The sequence below is a fragment of the Leptinotarsa decemlineata genome, unplaced genomic scaffold, assembly GCF_025532065.1.
Source record: "Leptinotarsa decemlineata unplaced genomic scaffold, Ldec_3_MD MMD2_tig00001393_RagTag_RagTag, whole genome shotgun sequence".
Lineage (NCBI taxonomy): Eukaryota > Metazoa > Arthropoda > Insecta > Coleoptera > Chrysomelidae > Leptinotarsa > Leptinotarsa decemlineata.
The window spans coordinates 12,061,065-12,088,522 of NW_027412562.1; the positions used below are offsets into that span (position 1 = coordinate 12,061,065).

The window sequence follows — 27,458 nt, forward strand, 5'->3', positions numbered from 1 at the left end:
CTCATAATTTTTTTAGCATTGTAAAATTTTAAACGTTCCGAAAAGTACGATTTTACGGGGGAAAAGTACACAGTTAGAATGACGATGATTTCACTATAAGTTTTTGCTTCAGGTAAGTCTGGCATGCATAAATTACGCAGCAAAACATAGCACTCGTCGTTCAAAGTATTCACTTTTTTCCGTGTTTCTTCTTTGATTTCATTTGCAATGAAAAACTGTTTCAATCGTTCGTTAAACACACAAAAGTCTTAGTTTTTGTGATCAAATACAGCAAGAGAACCAAAAAGTCCTGTTGCCATTGTTTTTCTGTTCGATGTTTTCACTCTCACTTTGCCACACTTTATGTACGTGGAATTTCTTATATCCCATCCTCGTCGCCAATTGTTATATATTAGAATGAAATAAAACGCTTCCGGCTCACAACTACACATATATTCCTAATTCAAAAACCAAACAACAACTGAACTCCGTTTCCCATGAGTCGGTAGCTCATGTAAAAAAAATGTACAATAAAAACCTTTGTTTTTATACATGATCCGATATCTAACCGATTCGAAATTGGAAATCCGATATCTAACCGATTCGAAATTGGAAGAGCATCTACACAACAAGACTATGGAGCACTTGAGATCCGGTCTGTATCTGCGAAAAACACCTCGAGGCTATGAATTGTTTTTGAAAATGCAGCATAGATCGCATCAAAAACTTTCGGGAAGCTACCCAAGAGAGCGCTGAATGACTCGGAGACTCATCAGTATGCCTTATATGCAAAAGTACCGCATTTTCAAGGAGTATTTATGCATGGCACGCTACCATCAGAGATCCACGAGAAAATGAACGTCCCGTACTCAACTTGGGTTCTGAAATAAATCCTGGAACACATTGGGTAACAGTCAGTGAATGTGGCAACACTGCAATCTATTTTATTAGTTTTGGAAGTCTGAAGCGCTCCCAAAGAACAGGTACAATATTTTGGCAGAATTATAATCAGTCAAGTTGCGAACATCTTGCCTACGATTTCTGTCACATCATGTCTTATCTACGACTCTTGACCAAAGCGGAATTGAAAGATGTTTCCATAGAATTATGAATGGACTGACCCGTTACTTGATGAAAATTAATAACACATACACAATTTTCACAAACATTTCCATTTCTAGACGCGTTTCGCTAACACTGTAGCTTCCTTGGTGAAAAAAAATATCATGAAAGAAAAGCAAAGAAGCTACGACATAAGCGGAACGCGTTTATAAATAGAAATGTTCGTGAAAATTGTGTGATTATTATCATGGACAGTTTCATAGAATATTCAATACAACATGCAGGACCTTAGAAATTATTGGATGTATGACATAAATCATCTGAAGAATACCGATATCGATTTGCATAACATTTGCATTACACAAGAGAATGTGCTCCCAACGCCACCATAGTACAGTGTTATGGATATGTCAGCTCACAAAATAAATGTTATTATTGCTTGAATAAATAATTTCGATGAATCTCGTATATTATTTTTATGCCTCTTGGAAATATTTTAGTCATGTCTACGATATCAGACTGTGAAGAATCGTTCGTAGACACTTGAATTGAACTTCGAAATGATGAGCAGCCCCAGTCCGTTGCGTATTTCTGATATGTACCGCTCTTGGTGGAATTGAATGTGCCAAGTTACTTGAACACTTCTGGTGAAAGTATCTATAGAAGAGAGATAAATTACCAACCTTCCTTCGATGTTCCAGGCTATCAAGGTCGCACGTGATGTTCCCGTCTCCAATCAGGCGGATGGCTCTTTTATGGATGGAATCCAGCAACTTCAGGGTATGTTTGTGGCAGAGCTCCATACATGACAATAATAATCTAAAGAAGGTCAGCTCTGAGCTATATAAAGCATAAAAAATTGTTGAGGTGTGTGTACAGTTTTCTGGTTCGGAACAGTGTTCCAAGCTTTTGAGAAGTAGCATTTGCAATTCCAGCGACATGATTGTGCCAAGACATATTGGTGTCCATTTTAACCCCCAACGAACTTTACGAAGCAGAAAGTGGAATTGTCCTGTTCCAAGACATTTATCTTTTTCGAGAAAATTCATGCCTGGGTTTTCGTTGCATTGTATTGAACTTGGTTACTTTGACCCCCATTTGAAATCATCTGTAGATCCTCATTGAGATATACAACATCCTGCTACCAGTAAAGATGTGCATCCGCAGCCGATGTCCTGGAATCCAAATGGATTCCAGGACATCGCTATATATTGTATTCTTTTTTTTCCCAATGAGTCGTTGGCATACAATAAAAAAAGGGTTGGAGACAATGTGGCTCCCTGGAGAACACCATCGTTGTTGGTAAAAGTATTCGAGAGGAACACATCGACGCCACTTGCCGAAAACGTTCTTTCAGGAAGTTAGAGAGCCATACACAATACACATGATCTTTGTTTCCGAAAGTCATACTTTTGATCGTTCAAGATGTTAAATATTTCCAAATATTCAAGGATATGGTGGTTTACGGCTCTCTCCATGATTTTCAATATCACTGATAGCAAAGCGACTGGTCTGTAGTTATTTGAAAGATTTTTCTTGCAGTTTTTAGGAATAGCCTGAACGCGAGCAATCTCTCAACAAGAAGTAAATACCCCTTCATTTTTTATCTCAAGCCGAATGCTGATACGTTGAAGAGTGGAATATTTTGCGCGGACATGATATTATTGACTTCACCTCCTATCATAGTCTGGCACGCGCATTAAGATTATCACCTAGTGTCCCCGAATCCAACTTTCATTACAGATCAGATCGTTTTACCGATTTTTTACAAGTACGGATGATTCACGTCGATACCAACATCACTTCTGTAGCTTTCTACAACGATACATCGTCCCATATGATATACGATTTTGCTGTTGACGCCGATCCTGACTACGTAATTGAAAAGACGCCACATCATTTCATCTATTTGCCCATCTCTCACATAGAGAAAATGAACTGACATAACGTTGAGAGTGCTTGATCAAAACTTTCGATTAGTAAATTTTTGAGAGGAAGAGATAATAATCCTACTGGAACTACTGCTTCAGTCGGCATTGAGACCTTCATCCATACTATCAGACAACTGACTCTCGAAAATATAGCGTCACTTCAGTCTCTCGGCTGCCTAGGTAACATCCCAACTGTTCAACATTTTTTAGAAGTATCAAGTGGACAAATCCATACAAAATGTGGAACATACAGGGCGTTCGACCTAGTTCCATACGGTAATGCAGTCTACTCTCGAAAGCGTTCCGTAAATTATTCAAGATATTCGGAGTCAGCAATCGACATTCCTGAACAATTCTCTGTCTCAGATCTTCCAGATCTGTAGGCTCAGTAGAGTACACTTTCGACTACAGGTATCCCCACAGAAAGAAGTCCATGTGTGTGAGATCAGGTGATCTAGCTGGCTACTCCACTGGACCCCTTCTGCCGGTCCAACGCATTGGAAAACGTTCGTGCAAAAACTGTCTCACTCGAACATCAAAATGTGGGGTGTACCATCCTGCTAAAATGTTATTTTATTTTCTACAAAATTGTCATCATTTTCTAAAAAATTGTCATTATTTTCTAAAATTCGTGTAATCATGGGATCTACACAGTCTTATAACAGATTTAAGTAGGTGTCTCTATTGGGCCATTCTTCATTGAAATGAAGAATGGCCCAAAATGAATATGATTACCAAGAATTCCGTCTCAGGCATTCAATTTTTGTGGAGTTTCTGAATGTGTTTCCATCACCAAACGAAAAACCTGTATTGTATAATAAGTTTGGGATATTGGTCAAATGCTGAACACCTCACTCACAAAACTGAAGTCGACGATCAGGATCATTTTCGTTTGATTCCTTATTCTGAAAGGATGGAATTTGTAGGCTTTCATAATCCGAAAAACACTAGTAGCTGATACACCAGACGCTCTAGCTACTTGTCTGATAGATTGTCGAATATCCATTTGCACATGTCCTAAAACTGCAACTTCAATTCCGTCATTTCTGTCAGGACGGGATACTTCATGTTTTCTGTTGTAAACTGAACCTGAAGTTCGAAACGTATCCATCAACTGTTTAACGTATTGATAGCTCACGTTGAGGTCTGGATAATTCGTATTATAAATTCTAACAGCAGTTTCAGCACATTCATTATTTCGATAATAGGTTGCAATAATTTCTTTTCTTTCTTCAGTGAAATAAACCATGTTGAAACACATTACACAAGGATGACTGAATAATAATTCGTGGAGAAGTGATAGTGGCAAACTATCTACTTTTTGTTCTGCAAAACTAGATTCAACAAAAACTACCACTGCAGAAAAACTAACAGTGTCGTCCATTTCAAAACGTTTACTAATAAATAAATAAATTCTACAAATTTAGAAGACCTGCGACAAAGAATTGTTCGAGAATGCCGATTTCTGACTCCTGACATCTTCAATAGTGTAAAGAACGCTTTCGAAAGTAGTCTTTATGGAACTAGATGAACACTTCATTCGTTAATTGTTTTGCCATTGATACTACTTTTTTTGATTTCCTCAATAAGATGAGTGACAGCGAATTGTCTGTTTTTTCTTAAATAAAACGTTCAACATTTAATTTCTCAATAAAGAATGAACCAATTTCGAAAAAAATTACGCAAGTGATAGAGGGACAAAAAACCTTTCAAATGATGCATCAATCGACCCCCATGCCATTGAAAAAAATAGGAGGTAGTTGCTGACCGCAGGGGGGTGAAGTTTCGGGTATGATTTCCATATCAGAATTACTCCCTCTTACACGTCAGTTTCTGACTTACAGGGGGGTTAAGTTTTCGTTGGAACGCCCTGTAGAATTTATTACCCGTACATTTAGTCCTTTAGAAACAGTGACGTCATGAAAATTTTTTCAATCAGTCTGTTACATATGACGCTGTGTATGATACGTCGCCGTCGGCGGAAAAGATGTCAAAACCAAAGGCACCAGCAAGGTGACTTTCGTCAAAAATGCACTTTTATATCTCAATCTGGCAGCTATCAACAGAATTATAACTTTGGACCTTTAATGAAAAAATATTATTTCAACTCATTACATATCGAAATAAAAAATTGGAAAAAGTCAAGCACCTACTGCATAAAGGATTGAGCAATAATCCGCGGTTACAAAAATTTCATTTTGATTCTTCCGTTAATGGGGAATGTTCCTCAATTTGGGTTATTACAGCAAATGTAAGTTTGAATAAAATGAAGTTGAGTTTAATTCATGAATTTTTCAAATTCACTTCGTAAAGTATTCAAATTGATGTTTCAAATGTTGGGTTTTAATTTTTGAAAGAATTTGTTTCTAATTCACATATTGGCAACAGCGCCTATATCAAGTTGAAATAATTTATACGTACCTAGATATTCTACTTTAAAAAAGGAAAATTATCTTTATAAATCAACAATTAAGGCAAAATATAAATTATAGTTCGACCGTGTTAGGAATCACACGTTAAAAGGTAAGACCTCGTTAGTCCTTAGCTCGCACAAGTTTCTCAACTTCTGAGAGTTGTCGTTCGTATGGGGGCGACAGCTGATCAACGGAAAAACAGATTTTAAACAGAAACAGATTCAGACCACCTCCACAAACCACATAAACAACGGTTGTTTCGTTATTTATTCACATAGAGGAAGATAGGTTAGGTACACCAAATGTCATATGTCACAGAATGTCTCGAAATTCGGAACATAAGTAAACAGAACAGCACGCCTCTGAAATATGTCATCTTTATTTGTCTCATACAGGTAACAGATTCATTGTCCTTTATTAGCTATAACTGATGTTGCCAAATGGTGAAATAGAAACGAATCCTTTTAAATGTTGAATGCATTATTTCATTCCTCTTTTTTAAGTATTTAAATAATTTTTTAAAGAAAAAGGTTGAAATGATAAGTTTAAAATGCATTGTTTTAGAGCTCTTTTATGAAAACTACTTGATTTTCGTCAGGAGGAACATTCCCCATTATGTATTAGTTGATTCATTTTTTGTATTTGAATAGGAACATTGTAAGTGTGGTAATTGTTAAATAATGAATCAGATTTTTGGACCATTTTTGGTCTCAGAATAGAGTCCCGTTAGAAAAATAAAAAAATTGTTAATTTTTCATTTGTCATCAACAATTGACTTGGGACATCTTCATTAATCACTATCGATTCGTTTTTTCATAATCAGAAACTACATGAGAATGATAACAAAAAATTGTTCGCCATTATTAAAAGATATGTTTTATAGGAATTTCTACAAAATAAATAGGTCATGAATAGAACAAAATATTTTTAGTATACACCACTGTTGAATCTAGTTTCTGCCTAGGTGTTGTAAGGATGATGTATATGTTTTGAGTTTATTTTTTGGTTTCAGTTCCGGAAACACAGATCAATTTTGCTGATGATCATTCACTGGAGTCGATAACTTTCTCTGATCTGAATTTCATTACCCCTGTTTCCAGTATAGAAGATTTCAAAGTTTCTGCTATAGAGACGTATCTTGAAAAAATCTGTGTTTGTCAGGAAGCTATCGAAATTGAAAATCTGAGTGAATTGGAGAAACAACTAGACTTTTTACTCACTGAAGAAACATTTCATGGGAGTATAAGAGATAATATGGTCTCAAAACTCCAGTACTTAAGGGAAACTATACAAAATCAACCAAACATAAAAACGAAAAAAATAGTTGTAGATGAATTGCTGGCGTGGAACAATGAACAGCTCTTAATGGACATGCTCAAACATAGCTTTCTTCATCGCGAATCAGAAAAATTGACGACAGTGAAGGTTTCAGCAATTATAGGAGGACACAGAAAGGAGTTTTCTGCTCAATATGGTGAATATTTATGATCTTTTATTAAATATACATTCAATCCTCAACTTTCATATTTATGATAAGACGTGAATGTAATTGCATAGGATCTCAATAAGTAATCAACTAATTATATAATCAATTAGACTCTTAACCCTCAGACTATTTAAGCTCGAAATATGATTTTTCAAAATGCGGGATAAAAATGAGAACAAGAATGTCAAAAATGAGTGTGCTACTGAAATGATAATTGTTGAAATTAAACAAAGTACGTTTTGTATAATAACCCATATTGGAATGTAACACTATGCAAGCCCTCTTCAAAAAATATCTCACAAAGAATGGGTTTTCCAAACTAATTTCGAAGATTTTTCAAAAATTATTGCCACCGACAACATTTTGCCTTTGAAATGTCTGAATAAGTACCTGTATTGTTTTTCATCTCTTTTAGGCATAATTATCAAATACGAGAAGGTACTGGTAAATAGAACATGTTTTTTTGTGAAAAATACTTTGAACTCAAGCAGTAACTTATCGGGGAGAAATAGAAATTTTTTTCCATACCTGAATAAAGTTTTCGATTACCATTTTGATTTGAAAAACATCTATAGCCGCATGTAAAACCGATTGCTGGCGTGGCGACGCATGCCATGGTGCCGAGTCGCCATGCGCAAGCGACTGTGCGATTCAATTCCCACCGGTTCGGCGTTACGCTATCTTTCTCGCCACACTGAGCTCGGATACCTTCAGTGCATACAGTTGTGTTTACTACAGTATACAGTATAGAAGTAAAACTTCTGTTTTACTGAATAAGTAATTTTTTAAACTCATTAAAAATAAAATATGTCTAACAGTGATAATTTAGAATTTGACTCCTGCAAAGAAGGCAAAATCAAAATACAACACACTATAAAGTTCAGTTGGTTAACTATATGTTTATATTCTATAACTGAAGTGTGCATTGAGTCCGCGTGTATTTGGTCTGTCTCAAGGGTCAGTAAATGAAAAATCTACTCTCCGGTTGAATAGAATTTACACAATCCTCATAGCATATTATAATTTTGAATTAATTATTAATTAATTTTAATTTCATTTTTATTGAAAATAACGCACTTGAACACTTGCCTAAAGAATAAATTTCATAGAGACTGACAAAATGTATTTCAAAATCAGCTGAGAGGGAGTAGTCACCCATGTATTTCTTATTTGTTATTGATAAGAACATAAAGAAATTAAATAAATGAATAATTTTCTAATGATGGTGAAATTCATATTGAAACATTTTTCATTGATATTTATAATTTTAGATTTTTAGTGATACGAGTATATTGCAATAACTACCTGAGATTCTTGAGATGACTTGTATATCAAAGTCACATTGAATTTTTTTTATTATATATTTTTATAAATATTTCATCACCCAAAAATCTGGTTTGGAGATAACAGAGCTATCATCCATTTGAAGAAATGGATGCTGTCTAAAAAATTGAACGTAATGTAGCTATAGGAGTTCAAACTCATTTCTTATGGACAAACACGTGCAAATTTGAGTAGGTACATTCTGGAGATTTTACGACCTTCGGCTTTCTTCGACTTTCAAAGCCCACTTCAAGGTCGCGCGTCGTTAGTAAGTGTTTCGGAGAGACTTCAGTGAGTGGACGAGAGAAACGTGTGACGTAATCGATGCAGAGAAGGATGGAATGAGTATCCGAGAGATTCTAAGATGAAAGTGTTAACTTGGACACCCTTGAGATTTCCCCTCACCGTTCGGGCCTTCACCCTTAAGCCACCTTGTCACGCACCAGTCATGTGATTCCAGTGGTCATCGGCAGCTGTGTAAAATTGAATAAAAAAACGACGATATGAGAATTGAATCCAGGTCATGAAAAATCAGATTGAAGAAAAACATGGCGGTAGGCACTCTGTGGGGTCTAAAGGCTTAATATACATCAAGAAAAAAAATGACGTAATGTGTGGCAAAAATAAAAAAAAACATGGCAGTTGAACTTTTCAACGTCGATCCCTCAATGTGTATATCATTGGAGGAAAAGAATGTGTACAAGGTGTGGCAAAATACATCATTTGAAATAAAATTATGTCGATCAGTAGTCTAGCGTTGCAACGTGTTATCTCAGTGAGAAACGTATATATATATATATATATATATATATATATATATATATATATATATATATATATATACAGATAGAGATTTTATCGAGTGTGTATGATACAAATCAAGAATGAAATAATTCGTGGACACAACACTCAAAAAATAGGGGCAAACCGCGGTGCATATATATATATATATATATATATATATATATATATATATATATATATATATATATATATATATATATATATATATATATATATATATATTCAAAAGTATCGGGGACTTACATGTTGTATAGGTTATGTTCGAAAATGGGACAATGGAGAAAATGAAATATTCAGCAATGACATTTCAAAATACATTGTTTTACATGCGTTCCGACCGTATTGCGTGCGTTGATTCGTTATGGGAGCTATACAGATTCTCGCTCAAAATTTCATGCTTTTTCTCATGACGCTTCATTCTGGTAATTTTCAGACCTCCGATCGGAACCTTGTGGGACACCCAACTCGAGGTAGGTGTGATGTGTGTAAGAGTGAGACGATGCAACTTGTATGTGTATGAAAAAGAAGTTGATGACGAAAGTGTGGAGTAGATAGAAATCAAAGGTGATGACTTACTGAAAGGGCACTAAACCGTATCTTCTTTAATAATAGTTGGATGCCAACGTGCCGTACATCAAATGAAAGGGAAAAGAAATGTTGAATTTATTGACGAAGAAAAAAACAAAAAAAACAAAGATGTTTCCAAGAGGGCATTAAGTGTATCTCCGCTAAAAATAGTCGCATGAATGAAGAATTATTCGACACAGAAAAGACAAAAAAGGCATGCAATATGTCAGAAGGGCACTAAGTTATATTTTCGGTAATAATAGTCGCATCATCACGTGTAGCACGTCAGGTGAACGAAGGGATGTTGAATTTATCAACAAATAAAAACAAAGAGGGAGCCAAAGGGGCACTAAACCGTATCTTCGTTACACAACACAACAAAAAAATATTTTTTGAATGTTTCCTACACTAAATTAGTCAATTTCTACTAATTTTGGGGTGATAAAAACGAAAATAACAATGAAAAATTTTTATTAGCTCTGGTTTTTGAGATACACAGTACTTAATCTTAAAGAGTAGTTATACTATACGTGAAAAGTGAAAGTACATAAAACAATATTGTTATGTTTCTTTTAGAATATTTCAAGTACAAAATTAATAAAAAAAACATTATTCTTAGTGTTTTGACAAATAAAAGAAGTTTGTACCACCAAATTTCAATTAAGTCCATCCGATTCATTGTAAGATCGCTGTCGTTTAGCTTGTCTTTTATAAAACACTTCTGGAGCATCCCTACACACAGACCAGCAGTAGTCTGCAAGCATTGCTTCATTCCAACGGCCCTGATATCTCTGTTCCATTAAGGCAATGTCTTGATGGAATCTTTCTCCATGTTCGTCACTCACAGCTCCACAGTTTTGTGGGAAGAAATTAAGATGAGAGTGAAGAAAATGAATTTTTAAGGACATGTTGCATCCAAGTTGGTGGTAAGCTTGAAGAAGCTCTTTAACCAATGATGTGAAGTTATCATCTCTTTTGTTACCTAAAAACCCATGTACAACCCCCTTAAAGGCTTCCCAGGCTCTTTTTTCATTTCCTGTTAAAATCATGTCAAAAGCAGGATCATTTACGATTTCACGGATTTGAGGCCCAATAAAGATGCCTTCCTTGACTTTAGCATCACTCAACCTGGGAAACTTTGCTCTCAAGTACTTAAAAGCTTGTCCTTCCTGGTCCATGGCCTTCACAAAGTTTTTCATTAGTCCCAACTTAATATGTAATGGGGGAAGGAGAACATCCTTAGGATCTACAAGAGGCTCGTAAACTACATTTTTCTCATTAGGGTTTAGGTCTCGTGTAGGCCAGTTCATTTTTTTATAGTGAGAATTTTTATCCCGACTGTCCCACAGACACAAAAAACAACAGTACTTGGTGAACCCTAATTGCATTCCTAGGAGTATAGCAATGACTTTCAGATCACCACAGATGTGCCACTTGTGTTGTTCATATTTGATTGATTGGAGAAGTGTTTTCATATTTATATACGTTTCCTTCATGTGAACTGCATAGGAATAGAGGAATATAGGAATAGAGGGTAGCTGATTTCCATTATGCAGAAGTACAGCTTTTAAGCTTAGTTTTGAAGAGTCTATAAACAGTCTCCATTCAGATGGAGTGTGATCCAAATTCAAGCAGTCCATCAAACCATTAACATCAGAACAAACTACGAGGTTGTCTTTTTTCTCAAAAAAAGGAAGCAAATTTTTTTGACGCTGTCTGTACTGAGATATTTCCACATCATGTTTTAGAAGATTCCACTGTTGTAGTCTTGACCCTAACAGCTCAGCCTTTTCCTTAGACAAGCGAAGATCTCTTATAAGGTCACTCAACTCTGCTTGACTAATTCTGTGCGGATCACTAGACCTATCGCTTACCTCAAAATCAGGGTCATAGGATGTAGAAGGATGGGTTGCTCCTTCTAAACAGTCTTCATCACCTTCCTCTAAAATTTCATAGTTTTGGGGTGGAGAAGGGACTGGCAAATTGTCTGAGTGTGGTACAGGCCGAAGAGCAGATGGGAGATTAGGGTATTTAACCGTTCCTCTTTTCTTCATAGATAAACCTTGCTTAATGGGAGGAGTTAAGCAGAAATAACAGTCGTCTGTATGATTGGTAGGCTCACGCCAAACCATAGGTACTGCAAAAGCCATTGTCCGGTTTTTATTTTTCAGCCACTCTCGCAATATGACGGAACAAGAATTACAACATATATGAGGAGCCCATGATTTATCTTGGTCCCCAACTTTCACACCAAAATAATGTTCATAGGCTGTCTTAACGATGGGTGTCATTTTACGTTTCTGAGCCTTAAATGTTATTTCACCACATATATAGCAAAAGCTATCGACAGAATTCACACACTTTCGAGGCATTTCAGATCAGCACTTAAATTAATTTAAAAATCATCTTCACACGATAATTTCAATAGCAACCACGTGCGTACAATTGACAAACTCACATAGGTTATGTTTACTACTTAAGAACAGCTGATGAGAGGGGTGTTATGTAAACAAACATGTGTACCAACTGTTGGTGATGAAATATTTCATTTGTTGAAAACTCAATATACATATATATAATATAATGATACTATATCTTGAAAACAAGAGCTAATATATAATTTTTATGGTCACTTTCGGTTTTAACACGTGGAAATACATAAAAATCATCTAATTCCAACCCCGAAACAAAAACTTTGTTGTGTTGTGAATCGGATCGTAATGTACAATACGTCAAATGAAAGAAGAAGAAATTCAGAATAAATCGAAAAAGGAATAACAAAGATGGTGCAACATGCCAAAAGGGCACCAAGCAACATCTTCATTAATGAAAGGTGGAACTCAACATGGAGCACATCAAGTGAAAGGGAAACGAAACGCAGGATTCGTTGACAAAAAAAAACAGATATTACTGCTAGAAGGACACTGAGTGGTATCTTCGCTAATAATACAGTATAATCTCACTAATCCGGCACTTCGATAGATCGACACGTCCAATAATTCGGCACCCTCTTCCCCACGCCCTCCCCCCTCTACACTTGGGTGCTTCTGTCGTTCGCGTCGTCGCATTCTAACCTCGAAACTTATCACGTGCACGTGCTCACGTATTTGTATTTTTCAAGTGAGAATAGTTTATAGTTAAAAATGTTAAATAAACGCAAACACAAGACACTAGATTTGAATAATAAAATGGAGATTTTAAAGAAGTTAGATAGTGGAGAAAACATGTGCAAATTGGCAAGAGAATATAGTGTTGGGAGTGCTACTATATACGATCTTAAGAAAAAAAGGCAAAAGATAGAAGACCACGTCAGGACAATGGAAAGCGTTAAACACTAAAAGTTGGCGATTGCCAAAGATGGAAAACGCTCTCTACATGTGGTTCATACAACGGCGTTCTAAACATACTCCCATATCTGGAAAAATTCTGAAAGCCAAAGCAATCGAATTTTATAAAAAATACCCACAAAGATGATTTTCGTGCCAACGATGGATGGCTGGATAAATTTAAAAAGCGATTTGGTATCCGTCTATTAACCATTTAGGGTGAGAGATCATCAAGCGATGAATTTACTGTACAGCCATTTTTCCAGCATTTTAACAAGAAAGTAGGAGAACTGGGTCTTTTTCCTGATCAAATCTTTAACGCAGACAAGAGCGGTCTGTTCTGGACACTGTTGTCCAATATAACATTCGTATCTTCGAAGCAAGTGCACCAGATCGTGAAGTAACTAAAGATAGAATCACATTCATGCAGTGTTCAAATGCTTCCGGAACGCACAAATTGGATTTGTTAGTGATTGGTAAAGCAAAAAATCCCAGAGCTTTCAGAAACATTTGTTTGCCAGTCTGCTATAAGAACCAAATTAGAAGTTGGATCACGAGAGAGATATTTAGCGAATGGTTTTATAAAGACTCTGTCCCAGGAGTCGAAAAGTTTATGAAAAGATCCAACTTGCCCATAAAAGCTTTACTCGTACTTGACAATGCTCCTGGCCACCCAAATGAACAAGAACTTAAATCAAGTGATGGGAATAACCAAACCATCTTCCTACCACCAAACTGCACTTTACTTCAGCTGATGGATCAAAATGTTATCCAAAAAGATTTTGTATAAAAATAAATTGCTGATCCATATTATATCTCAGGATGGTGATAAAACACAGAACCTTAAAGAATTGAATTTGAAGGATGTTGTATTCTCTCTCGCTCATGCTTGAAAGTCTGTTTCATCTAACTTAATCCAATCTTCATGGAAACAGTTATGGCCTACAATGAATGATATATCAGAAACAGAAGAAACAGATGAATGGAATTCTGAAGATAATCTGACTGTTGCCGATTGGTTACAAAATCTATCAGAAAAAGGTTTGGAGACAAGTGAGGAACATTTAAAATCTTGGTTTGATTGCACATGAAGTAGTACAAGAAGAAGAAAGCTTTGTAGAAATATTGAGCCACCAACTACTACCACAATTGTAAGAGTTAAACCAGATGATGGATTGATTTGTTCCAGTACCTGCATAACATGGGCAGAAGAAAACGGCATATCTGCCAAAGATATTATAATTCTTCGCAACATGCGAGAAAAGGTTTTTAAGCAACGACTGCAAGTTGCACAAACGCAGACCTCAATTGAGGATAATTTTAAAACTGTGTAATTACATATGTACATGTTAATTCATTATACTACATACAATTCATTACCTCTATGAAATGCTTCATTTTATTCATTACCTATGACTTTTTCACTATAATCCAGTAATCCGAACATTCCAATAATCCGGCATCCTCCGGTTTTCAATAGTGCCGGATTAGTGAGATTATACTGTAGTCACATCATCACGTGTAGCATATCAGATGAAAGGAGGAGGGGTGTAGAATTCATGAAGAGAATATAATGACAAAAGGGCACTAGCTCACATCTTCACAAAGAGATCATGATATTGAGCACATAAAATGGTCATGGATGTTGAAATTAATGAAGAAACGTCATGTCGACATGTCGAATAGGCATTAGGTGTGCATGTGATGAAATAATTTCGAAATTCGTTTAAGAAGCATATGTTAACTTGTAGAGATGTTGAGAAAAAATATGAAAATTTGATTATCCACCTTTGACATATTTCTAAGTTTCATGCAAAATTCAGGCCAAAAAACAGGTCACTTCCGGTTTTCACTTCCGGTCGTCCGATTTCGAGATTCCCATATCAATGGATTAGTTTCGATGTCAAGAAACATAAATATCCATTTTCAGGAGCCTAAAGGGCTGCATAACCTATTTTCTTTATATTGACTGCAACAGGCTGATGTGAGTACTCATTTCGAATCATTTCAGTAGGTGAATTAAACCGTATTTTAACTTCCTCCCATCACTTGACCGTTACCTCAAATGACGTCACACCCTCACCACTTTACCTTGAACAACGTCACACCCAACTTGCTCCCACAACTTGGCTTTGACAATTGACGATGACCTTGAGATTCAAGCCTTCGGTATGCGACCTTGAGTTTTCTATTACCTCAAATACCATCCTCTTTTAGATGATGATTTTCTTCATAAGCTCAGTGCATCGTATATTCTCATTCAGTTTAGACTACCTGAATTAATTGAAAAGTTATTATTTGTTGAAGATCGACCCCCCAAATCCCCCCAAAATCCCAAAACCCCTTCCAAAGACCCTTTTTCAAAACCCCCATCCCGACATTCCCCCAAAACTCTCCAAGTATCAACCACTTACCATCAAACACCAATCCCCACTCCCTAAACCTCGTCCAACACTCGACCTTGACCGTGAATGATGTCACATGACCTTGAGCGGCATAACCTTGAAATAACTTCGATGACACAATCCCCACCCTACAAACCCCGCCACACCACTCGACTTTGACCTTGAATGACGGCATGCGACCTGGAGTTGCATCCTTGGAAATTGAGTTTAACATCGACGAACGAGTTGAGTGACTTTGGGTGAAAATAGATTCACTTTGTATTGGAGTGGTGGGGGATTTGTGTAATTATAAAATAAAGCCATCAAAGCATTCAGTCCGCAATAGGAATCAGCGGTGCAAGAATATCTTGCAGTGCCGCTTTCGACATTTTAACAGCGAGGTGTGCGATGTACTCGATTGAGTGACGTCACGTGACCTTGACCTTGAACGATGTCACATCTCCTTGAGTTATTATAGACTCAGACCGTATCTCAACCTCCCCCGCCACTTGACCTGCAATGAAGCCACATGAACTTGAGTTACGTGTCAGTGGTTTCCCCACCACTCGACCTTGAATGACGTTACTTGACCTTGAATAACTTGGGATGGAGTGCTGGGGGTTTCGTGTCATTATGAGAGGGTGATTTTATAAAGACAGCAGTGTGAATGTTTTACTCAGTTCGCATCCTCCTTATAATCTTTTGATGGTTCATATAATTTCATACAAAATGTATATGTGCAACGAATGTGGAAAAAGTTCCACTCGGAATGATAGCCTGCTTTGTCAAAAGCGGGATTCGAACACTCCCGCGAATAAAGGAGGGCAATCAACATCGAAAAAGACGAGGTTAAACTCTTCATCACCTCCAGAAATGCAGATACATGCGTGCTGCAATTTGACTATTATAAATGACCAAATGAATGTACATCGGATAATCTTGCAGCATAGAATGGATGCATGTGTGCATTATGCAGAGGGTGTTAGAATCGTAGGCATAGCTTTCAAGTGTAGAATTGTGAGCGTCAGGGTGGATAAACAAATCCACCATATAGGTTAGCCCACATTCTTCAATGATTTAAAGCTGAAAGTATTGAAACTTCTTGAAAAAGTGTTGGTGTTTGCGCGCTACAATCTACAAACTGAAGAGGACTGTGATGTTGAGGTATTCAATAGTTTCAATCAAGTTATTGATCAATCAAATGCCTTGTATGTGGTATATAATACTTCTGCCGGTAGTTTGACTGCCCAAGCGATGGAATTTCAAGATGGAGATTCAGGTATATGATCTATCCACATCATCAATTGAGTGTGTATAGAATAAACTATGTATTTTCAGGTTTGACAATCGAGAAAATTTTGCATTTGGTGGTGAATGTTAATAAGTATAGCCCCCTAGGTGGATCTTCTTACATCAAACTTCTCAAATTTATCGAGTCCAAGATAAATGTGGTGAATGTTGTGAAGCAGGACCAGTGCTGCCTTGCATGGCCTGTGACTTCCGCTTTGTTCCCTGCCAATATGGGAGTCGGTGAAATTTTGTGATACCTCCATATCTTATCCGTATTGAATGTATCAGGTATATATTTTCCAGTGAAATTGAAAGAAATCCCTAAATTTGAGCTCATGAATGATTGCTCTTTCAATGTTTATGGGTTGGAATATGAAGTTGTAGGCATTTTATACTATTCAAAATATAGGCTTAACAGTCACGTGAATCTTCTGAATTTCACAGATGAATCTGGTGACAGTCATTATTGTTGGATGAAGGATTTATCGAGACTAGGATTCACAAATCGTAAATTTAAGGATTGACAAAGTTGGTAAATATGTTATCGTGAATATTTTGAAATTTAATAATATTGAGAAATAATTCAAAGTTGCATTGGTTGTATATGCTGATTTTCAACCTATTTTGAAACCAGTGCATACAAATGAACCACATCCCGCACCCTCTTTCACAAATAAAACTCATCTTCATGAACCATACGCTTTCTCATATATCATTAAGTACTCTACTGAGTATTCAATTTCCAAATTTGTATTATATAGAGGTGCTGATGCAGCTAAAGTGTTCGTTTCAAACTTGGAGGCTAACATAACCAATATCTGTCACAAATATTTGAGAAATGTAGTTCCGATGAGTCCTTTGACTGCTGAGGAAGAGCATAACTTCAATATTGTAACTACATGTGGGATATGTGAAAATAATTTTGAAAAGGGTGATATTAAAGTACGCGACCACTGCCATCTAATGGGGAAAAAGAAATGGAGCTACTTATTCCATTTGTACTCTCAATTTCAAATTTCCCGATTTCATTTGGATTACTTTCCATAATTTCAGCTGATATGTTTGTCAAAATAAAGTTGATGTCATCGCTCGAGCTGAAGATAAATACGTTTTTTTCACGAAAAACATATTGATGGAAAACAAATTGTATCGAAATAGGCAAATGAAAAAATATTTGAAAATGAAATTATTCAAGTGTACCATCGAAAGTGGACTTTTATGATAAACTGAATGAAAAACAAATTTCTGATGAGGATTATGATAGAGTGAAACAGGTATGGTGCATGTTGTTCAATTGTCGTGATTTAGGTGAATATTCTGAAGTATATTTGAAATCTGACGTTCTCTTGTGTGATATTTTTGAAACTTTCAGAAATATGAGTTTGCCACGCTGCCTCTTGGATTTTGCATAAACGGACAATTTTGTGGATGGTTTTACTTCTCACTCGCTAACGTCTCTCTCTCTCTCTCTCTCTGAAACATTTACCAACGACGCGTGATCTTTAAGTGGGCTTTGAAGGTCGAAGGTCGCAAAATCGCCAAAATGGACCTGCTCAAATTTGCACGTGTTTTTCCAGGAATGAGCCAGAACTCATATAGCTATATTACTAAAGATACAGGGAGCAAAACAGAGATAAATTGAAGCAGCGTGAATCAGAAAGTTGACGTCAACAAAATGCAGACATGATCACAAAATTATTTACTTCTCCAAATATAGAGTTCACAGAAATAATTGATGAACCAATAATCATCATAGGAGTCACAAAATATCATTATTGATGCTTCACATCAACAAGCGTCTCGTGACGGGTCACAATTTTTTATATTTGTCTGACTAAAGAAGAAAATTGTGAACCGTCACTGGATGCCTGGCAGATGTGAAACATAAATAATAATATTTGCCCATGTGAAGATTGTTGGGTATTGAAATATTTATAAAAAATATGTAATTAAAATATACATAGAACATTTTCTATGTGGCTTTAATATACACAGTAAACTCAAGAATCTTAGCTAGTTATTGCAATACATTACTTGAGATCCTAAACTATGAATATCTATAATGAATGTTTTAATATAAATTCCACCATCATTGGAAAATCAATTGACCATTAGATTTTTTGATATTCCTGTTAGTAAAAAATAAGAGAAACATTCGTGTGCTACTCGCTATCATCTGATTTTGAAATACAATTTTGTCAGTCTTTATGAAATTCATTCTTCAAGCAAGTGTTTTAGTGCGTTATTTTTCATAAGAATGAAATGGAAATTGATGAATGAATTCAAAAATATTCTAGTCAATGAAAATTGTGTGAATGTTAATCCACCAAGAGATTTTACATTCATTGACCCTTGAGACAGACCAAATATACGCAGGCGTAATGCACAAATGAATGCACACTTCAATTAAGGAATATAACTAACTTACTGATGACTTAATATTATGTCGTAGTTTAATTTAGTTTCTTTGCAGGAGACTGCTCACTTCCACTTTCTGAATTATCACTGTCAGACAGTCAAATTTATTTTAAAAAAATCTTTATTTAGTTAAACAGGTTATGTATTTTTTTTGGTACCTTGGGAGCTGTCTGACTTGTCCATTTAGTCCAAGTCTCCAGAAAACATTGCAGCCTCTTAGGCTTATTGCCTTTATTCTCCCATCTTCTCATGACACCCATTCCACCAGTCTCGTTTCCTGTACTAGTTTGTACAGGTTCCGTGTTGGATGTTCGTCATATTCTTCTGGACGTAATTTCCTAAGTCCATATATTGCCTGCCTCCTGTGATTCAGTGCCTCACATTCGCATAAGATGTGCAGAGCTGTTTCTATCCCTTCGTTGCATAATCTGCAGCTGAGGTCTCCTTGTACAGCCCCATTTTATTCAGGTGTCTTCTAAGACACCTGAAACAGAAAACATTTCGAAGAGTGTTATAAATGCGATAAAATGAGCTATTACTTTTTTGTCGTCGATTCCGTTTTTTTCAAATGAGTTTCGATGTTTTTTTGCATAAGTCACTGTCATTCAACACAATTCAATAATTGAATAATTTTTTATCAAAATTTATGATGGATTCATCTTACTTTTTTTATTCATCGTGAAGTTATCCACTAAAAAAATAAAATTATGTTTTGTGAAAAATACGAAGTACTAAGGACCATTCCAACTTGTGTAATCAAAAATACCTATTACGATGGAAAAAATGTTCATAAATTTATTTCTCAATTTATAGATACCCTGAAATTTTACTGCAAAGTGAATTTCAATGGATTCAAATGCCAATTAAGTACTTTGAAGTGCTTTTTGAGCTCTGTTTTGGGGAAGGGGAAAGGAGGAGTCAGAAGTATCGGAATAGAGTTTTATTAATAGCAGGGGAGCCCACGATGCATATCAGGTTGCAAAGCTTAGATGATAAAAAAAAAATGTTATATAATATATACCTTTTCATCGGTGGGGGAAGCGGCTATAGATTTTTAAAAATGTAAAAAATACTGTTACATGGACATACTCGAGCGCGTCAGATATTGATAGCATAAATGTCCTATGTATTTTTAATAATGTTGGTATGTTAATCTGATCGTTTGCATGATGTAGGTGGTTGTACGTAAGGGTTAAGAGTGGAAAGAAAAAACATTAATCGAGCGCGTCAGATTTTCTAAGGGGGTGTTAAGTGCAACATAAAAAGCTCTCATTCAATAATCTGGAGATTTCGATCTGACGCAAACCCGCGGACATCATTATGATGAGCAAAAAAAATTCGCCATTTTGAAATACTCAAGCGCGTCAGATTGAGATATATATGGTTTATCTTCGTGTTATAGACGTGCTGTCTCATAATCTGACGATTATCTAGAGGGATTCGCTTAATCTGACAAAAACAATATTTTTTAAAGAAAGTTTTTAAATCATTGAACTCAATCAATTGAAAAGCTCAGAAAATGGCATGCAAATAAATGAGTGAATGTTTTTAAGTAGAATACTTTTATTTATAAGGAAATAATTTTTAAAAAATGCTGAAAAAATTTAATTTTTTATAATCAATTGATTAATTAATGAAGAGAAAAGAGGAGAGAGAAATGATTTTACCACTTTTATGTGTAACTAACGTTACTGCAGTTTTGTCCTATAAGGACATTTTCAAACTTATATATTGTATAAGTTATTTATTGTATAAGTTTGAAAATGTCCTTATAAGATGAAACTGCAGTGACGTTAGTTACTGGTGAAAAACATAGAAAGTTTAATTTCTCTTTTCTTCATTATGATTTCCTACCACGTAGTAACGGCTACATTCATCAATTAATTGATTAATTGATCATCTTCTTCACGAACGAGTCTCTGTGATCAGCTGTGATGGCGTCATTGCAACATATTTCAGAGTGGAGACGGAGTGAGAGAGTAATAGATAGAGAAAAAGTGAATAGAGAATAGAAACTCGGAGAGAGAAATATAGGTATCACACAGCTGCACGCATTAAACTTCATCGACGAATTTTTGTTATTTCGGCTTGCGGAAATCGTCAGATTATATATTTTTCGTTATCCTTGAATTATTCCCTTCAAAATAAAAAAATTTGCTACGCTCGAGAATGTCGAGATGACGTTTCACAACTTTGCTGCCCTCTCCTTCCTTTACGTCACTCTCAAATTGTCAGATTACTGGAATATACACTTTTTAGCAGGTAATTAACTCACCCTACCTTAATCTGACGCGCTCGAGAATTTCTGATGATCAATTTTTTTCACTAATCTGATCCTTTATCCCTCACAGGCGACCTTATATATGGGGCTCATATTTGGTGGAGGTACTCAAGCGGGTACAAGGTATCCCCCTGCATATTGATCTGCCGCGCTTTAGTAAATCCCGAAATCCCCGCTTGGGCTCCCCTGTCATAACCTGTTTAGGATAAGGCGTCGTCATTTATGAGAGCGACAGATACTCAAACCATGAATATCAATGATCAATGGACTCCCACAGGTGATTTTTTGCAAAGCCAAGCTTCGACATCGATCACAGAATGTGATATATTACTTGTTTATCTCTGCATCTTTTACTATCTTGCGTCTTTGAAGAGAGATATGTTCAGCCCGTTTCACAAGATCCTTTTTTGGAACTTCTGTCCGAGGGCACCGAAAATTATGATCCAGGGCTCATTCAATTAGGAATAACCTCTACCAACTTTTCAAAGATATTGCAAATATCTTGGAAAATACTGAAGACATCTGAAATTTGAAAAAAGACCCTCAAAGAGAAGAAAATTTTCTAAAAAAAGTTTCAACTCCTGGAACTCTTTCACCAATATTTATAATTTTAATTTAGAGACGAAAAAAGCGCTAAAAGCGGGCGATACGCATCCCGCACGCGCTGACCGATACAGACCTTTGAACAATTAAAAATTATTTCACCCCATTGAATATCATTATTAAGAAAAAAAATCAAATACTTCCTAGACACTTAAATAAACAAAAATTCCTGGAAAAAAATTTTTCCCGTGATTATTTCATCAGATATAATTTCTACAAGTTTTAAATTTACATAAAAACCCTGATAATTTTTAAACTAAAAACCTAAAATTTTCTTCACTGCTTAGAGCTTTCATCGAAAGCCTTCAAAAAAGATCCCCGTTGGAGTAATTGAAAAATTTTGATCTTCCACTTTGTTATTAATAATCAAAGACGTTGAAAAGTGAAAAATTCAATTGAAGCAATGAAAAAAAAATGTTATATTCAAATTCATTTGTATTTTCAACATTCAACGTTACATAAAAAAATGATTATTCATAATTTTTAGTTCTATGTGTTTAAAAAATTGTTACAAAGAAATGTATCGTTTATAAGATATTTGGAATGTTTTTGGTGGGATTTTTATCAGTGATGAATATTATGATTTTCAAAAACAAAATTGTTTCTTAAAAACAATTTTTATTGCATAAAAACGCATTTACCGCTTTTGGCTATCAGACTGACGACGTTTCGCTTGTGGAATCATAATACAGAGATGTTTTGTTATGGCTGAAATTACCACTTCGCCAGAAATACCGTATTCAAGTTTATTTCTTATTGTTATTATAACATTTTGTAATGCAACACAATAGCACCGTATAGAAGTAAACACAAGTAAATTCACTCCCGGTCGGCGTTCTTGATGTTTCGGATTGAGATTTTATTTTTTGGTGGCATGTGGCGGGGCAGGAGGATGTAGGCTAAGAGCTATCGTGCACCTCTGCACGAGGTTCGGTCAAAAAATATGTGACCATGATCTGACTTGATCATTGCTTCGAGGAGCTCACAATAAATATCTCATATAAATGTGAACTGTGGTGAAATAAACGTATATTTTGTGAAGTAAGATTATACAATTTAGGTCAAAAACGTATGCCATTTTATTCTAAAGGTTTTTCAGAATGATGAGTTTTTGATTTTCTTTAACATTTGTTTTCAAATTTCTATTGGCAAATTTCAAAGTTTAATAAATTCTTACCCTTGTGAAAAGAGAAAATAAATAATCCAAAGGAAAATTAATTGAATAGAACTGGCCGCTACTTCATGAAAATCCATATTGAAACTAATAAATACAGTTTATTGTATGATTTTCACTATAGAGGGTTTTACAAAAACCGCGACACGTGTTTCGCTATATAATAGCTTTCTCAAGCATAAACTGAAAGTTACTTTCAATATACAACCATATTATACTCTAAGCTGAAACGAACAGGTGTGAATTCATTAACTAAATTAATACATTTTTCGAAAGTAAATATACCTAACTATTTTTACCTGAAATGAACAGATTCGATAATGGCGAATTATTCAATTCAGTTTGATCGTTCATAAGATATTGACAGTTTTTGAATTTGTTTATAAACAAGGTGAGAAATGTTGATTTTTGAAAACATTGTTTTGAGCTGGTTGCCTATGCAATCAATGGCACATAAATTGTTAAAATGATTAAATTATACTTTGTAAAAATGAATCTGGAGGCATATACCTATAAACTTCCAAACTGTTTGGCTTTTGTATTACCGTATGCCTTAAAATAACTATATACATTTGTTTCATTCAGTGTGGTACTAGCTGCCGTGGCAAAATCTGTAAATTTTTTCAAAAGATATCCACAAACATAGCCCAAGCTGTTGCCTTCGGAAGTGGCTAGATTTCTATAATCATTTTGTTCGTTGTATATTCATCAAATTTCAAAAAGTCATCGAAAAAATGGTGTCGGCTACATTTCAGCAGAAAAATATTTTTTTTTTCATCAACAAAGATATATGGCTGCTCTATAGTCACTTCGAGATCTTTTCTGGCAAGTTTATGAAAATTAGAACCTGAATCTGAAATGATACCCCTAATTCTTAATCCAATTTTTGATAATTGCCAGATTCAGATCAATCACAATACTTTTTATATCTAATATTGATGTGGATGAATTGGTAAAAAAGTATGCAACAGGCTGTTTCCAGATCGAATGTATGCCTTTTGCCATGACTACCTAGACATATTCTGCTATAGAAGCCGTTTTCTCGTTCAATGATTCCTCAAAACCAACTTTTCTATCCGTTCCTATATTGTAGAATAAGTGTGACTCATTGCTCATTTCATCAAAACAAATGGTATTAAATAGATTGGATTAGAATTTGATGAGAGACAAAAAAGATATAGTTTAGCAAACGTTTATTTAGTTTGGTTTTGAATCGTTTTTTCGTAATTTTTTTCCTACAGATACATACTAGCCAAATTGGAAACTTGATGTAGTTCAACAATTAATTTTCTTTATGGATTTCCAGTGGAACTCCGATTGTTTTGTCATTTTATATCATTATTTGTGAGGCACATACTATTTGTAAACTTCAATTTCATCAAATTAATTTCATAAAACATTTTTAAATATTAATGACTCCACTATTATGGTCTATAACAATGTATTAAATGATTTTCATTATATGTTCATTCCTTCAATCTTACATAATACATACTAGAAAAACATACCTTTTTTCGACAGTTGGAAATCGAAAAAAATTAATGCCGACATAACCCTGAAAATTACAGCAACCCAAAGCTCGAAACTTGTTCATTTTAAAACTAGACACAAATTTTTCACAAATACAAAACCACGACATACAACTACTTAGTGTGTAATAATATTCCATGCCTCAATTTGGTTCGCTTGGTAAAAGCCTCAGATTCAGTCGGTTGCGCGGTAGATTGGCCGCGCATAAAATTTGAGGTGGAGAATCTTGATCCAAATATGGCGAATAGTGAACTTACTTTTGTTTACTTTTATACGGTGACAATAGTTACAGATGATTCCTAACTCTTTAATACTCATCCAAATTTTCTAAAAAGTATATTTTATATTTGAATGGTATGATATATTGTTTTCATGAAAGTTTTCATTATTATTATATTCATACACTAGCATCAAGCTTATATATATCTTTTGTGAAATTGTTTAGATATGATAGTTGCTGTCGACCGTGTAGGCTGTTATAACAAACACCTGTCTGATCAACTACTCCGCTTTCTAGTGCCATGACGGGTATTGAATTATATCAAAAACCCTTGTACTAATATAATTATGTTTCGATTGCAAAATTTGAACCATACAAAGAAAGAGCGAGTAAAAACGTGGAACAATTTGAATAAAAAATTCGAAGCGTTTCATAATATTTCCATAATAGGGGTACTGTTTATAATTCGGGAATAGTAAATAATAACAAACACTTTTTAATGAAAATGGCTTTATCGTTTTTCGAAATATTCCCCTTATCAAAACATGGTTTTTGAACTCTTCAACTACTTCTTCGGCGCTCGTGAATCGTTGACCACGCAGTTTACCTTTGATATTTGGGAACAGGAAGAAGTCATAGGGTGTTGAATCAGGACTGTACTGAGGATAAGTCATCGATTCAAGGTTTCAACCGCTGAAAAATTGACCTGTATGGGGAGATATGTGTGAGAGCTCGCATTGTCAATGTAGAATGATTCGTCTTCGGCGGTTAGTTTAACGAATTTTTCCGAAGAATTCTGACAAACAAATGGTCGTATACTACCCAGAATTGACACGTTGCTCAAGCGTAACAGTGGCCACATGACCCATTCGGCCGGAAAAACAGACGACCATTTGCTTCGCTGTGCTTCTTCCACGAAAAACTTTTGTTGGATTTAGCTCGTCTTGAAATACCCGCACGGTCGATTGCTATTTTATTTCCGACTTGTACGCATATATACATGATTCGTCACCTCTCACGATGTCATACACGTCTTTTGAAGCACCGCGGTCCAACTTTTCTTTCATTTTCCTACACCACTTGACGCGAGCCTTTTTTGAGCGATTGATAAATTATGGTGTATTCAACGAGAACACATTTTTCACAACCAAGTGTTCGTGCAAAATCAATTGTATTGAAGTGGAACTAATGTGCAAGGATGCCTCTATCTCACAATATGGCACATAACACTATTAGTTCACGAACTGTATCAATGTTTTATGGCACAACAACCGATTTATGACGACATTCACGGAATTCGTCGGCGACCGAACTACGACCACGATTGGATGCACTATACCAGCAATAAACCTACTATGATTTTTGATGATGCTTTATCACTATTCAAATAATTGAGTTCATCGAAACATTCTTGTTGGGATAATCCACGTAGAAAATTGTGAAAAATAATCCAACGAAAACCTTTTCTTTAAATTCCATTTTCTTAACTCACCTTAAAGGAAACAAATAGCACTTGTATATCAAAACGTTCTTGTGATGCACTGTGTAGTATACTGAAATATTGTGAGAACACCAATAATGGAAATCAGAAATAAATGCACGTCTATGAACGTTATGAGATTGTATAACGCTGACTCAGTTCCCTTTGTTGGGGATGAATAAAGATTCATTCGTCATAGAATAGCAAGCGAGAGTGGACGTGAGAAATAAATGAGAGTGTTTGATTTCATAGATTTCACCAGAAGATAGTTAAGAGAATAGGAGGGATCGAACACACTGTTTGGAATCTTTGGTGTACTGATGACTATTACTGGAGTTCAATCCCAACACCAAACCGTTATTTTTAACACCTCGACACGTATTTCAATCATCGAGTGATCATTTTCAAGAGGAAGATTGAACATCTTCTTGAAGATGATTACTTGATTATTGAAACACGTGTTGAGGTGCTAAAAATAACGGTTTGGTGTTGGAATTGAACTCCAGTTGTATCAAAACGTTGTGAGTACGTTCATGATAAAAAATGTCAAAATTTGTTATGGTGTTGCCACATTTTTACCAATTGACATTAGTGTTACAATTTCCCGAAATATAAATAGTCCCCCTTGTACTACAAAACATCCATTTAATATTTCATGAAATTTGTTCCACTGACAAGTAGTTTATATCTATTATTCACTTGTTGAGCAGTGTATGAAATGTCAAACGCTGATAAATGCACTCATTGGGCAATTATGGATACGCAGTAGTCCTAGAAAAATAAAACTGTGAGACACAAACATCAAAGGTTCCGACAAGAGTGACACTACTGGTTTTAGCTATACTGTTGTCTGGTATTGAGTCTAAGATACATTCGTAGCTCAGCCTACCAACACTGATGAGACATATGATAGATAGAGATAGCTCTAGTTTCAAATAGTTGCCTCGCAGTGGAAGCTGCAGACAAACAACAAATCTTAAATCAGTGTTCGATTTCAAAGCCTGACTTTGCAACTTTGTTTATCATTGATTTTCGGGTTTGAGTCTTCTGTCCATCGTATAGATAGCAGTTGAGTCCAACAATGCATTTACGTTTCAGTTTATCACCACTGATGAGGATATGGCTGGTCGAAACACCGCTGTCTTGTGTTGAATCACGGATTGTTTGTTCAGATGCTCTAATTTTA

The 27,458-nt window shown here is 35.4% G+C and overlaps 1 protein-coding gene across 2 annotated transcripts in view; it reads left to right on the forward strand.

Annotated features, from left to right (window-relative positions):
• The window catches only part of LOC111512616 (uncharacterized), a 71,702-nt gene that overhangs the window by 20,755 nt on the left and 23,489 nt on the right, over positions 1 to 27,458 (forward strand). For both annotated transcript variants that reach the window (XM_074176008.1, XM_074176009.1), the window contains exon 3: positions 6,399 to 6,860. In XM_074176008.1, the coding sequence (XP_074032109.1) occupies positions 6,399 to 6,860 (462 nt within the window). The remainder of the gene's footprint in view (positions 1 to 6,398; positions 6,861 to 27,458) is intronic.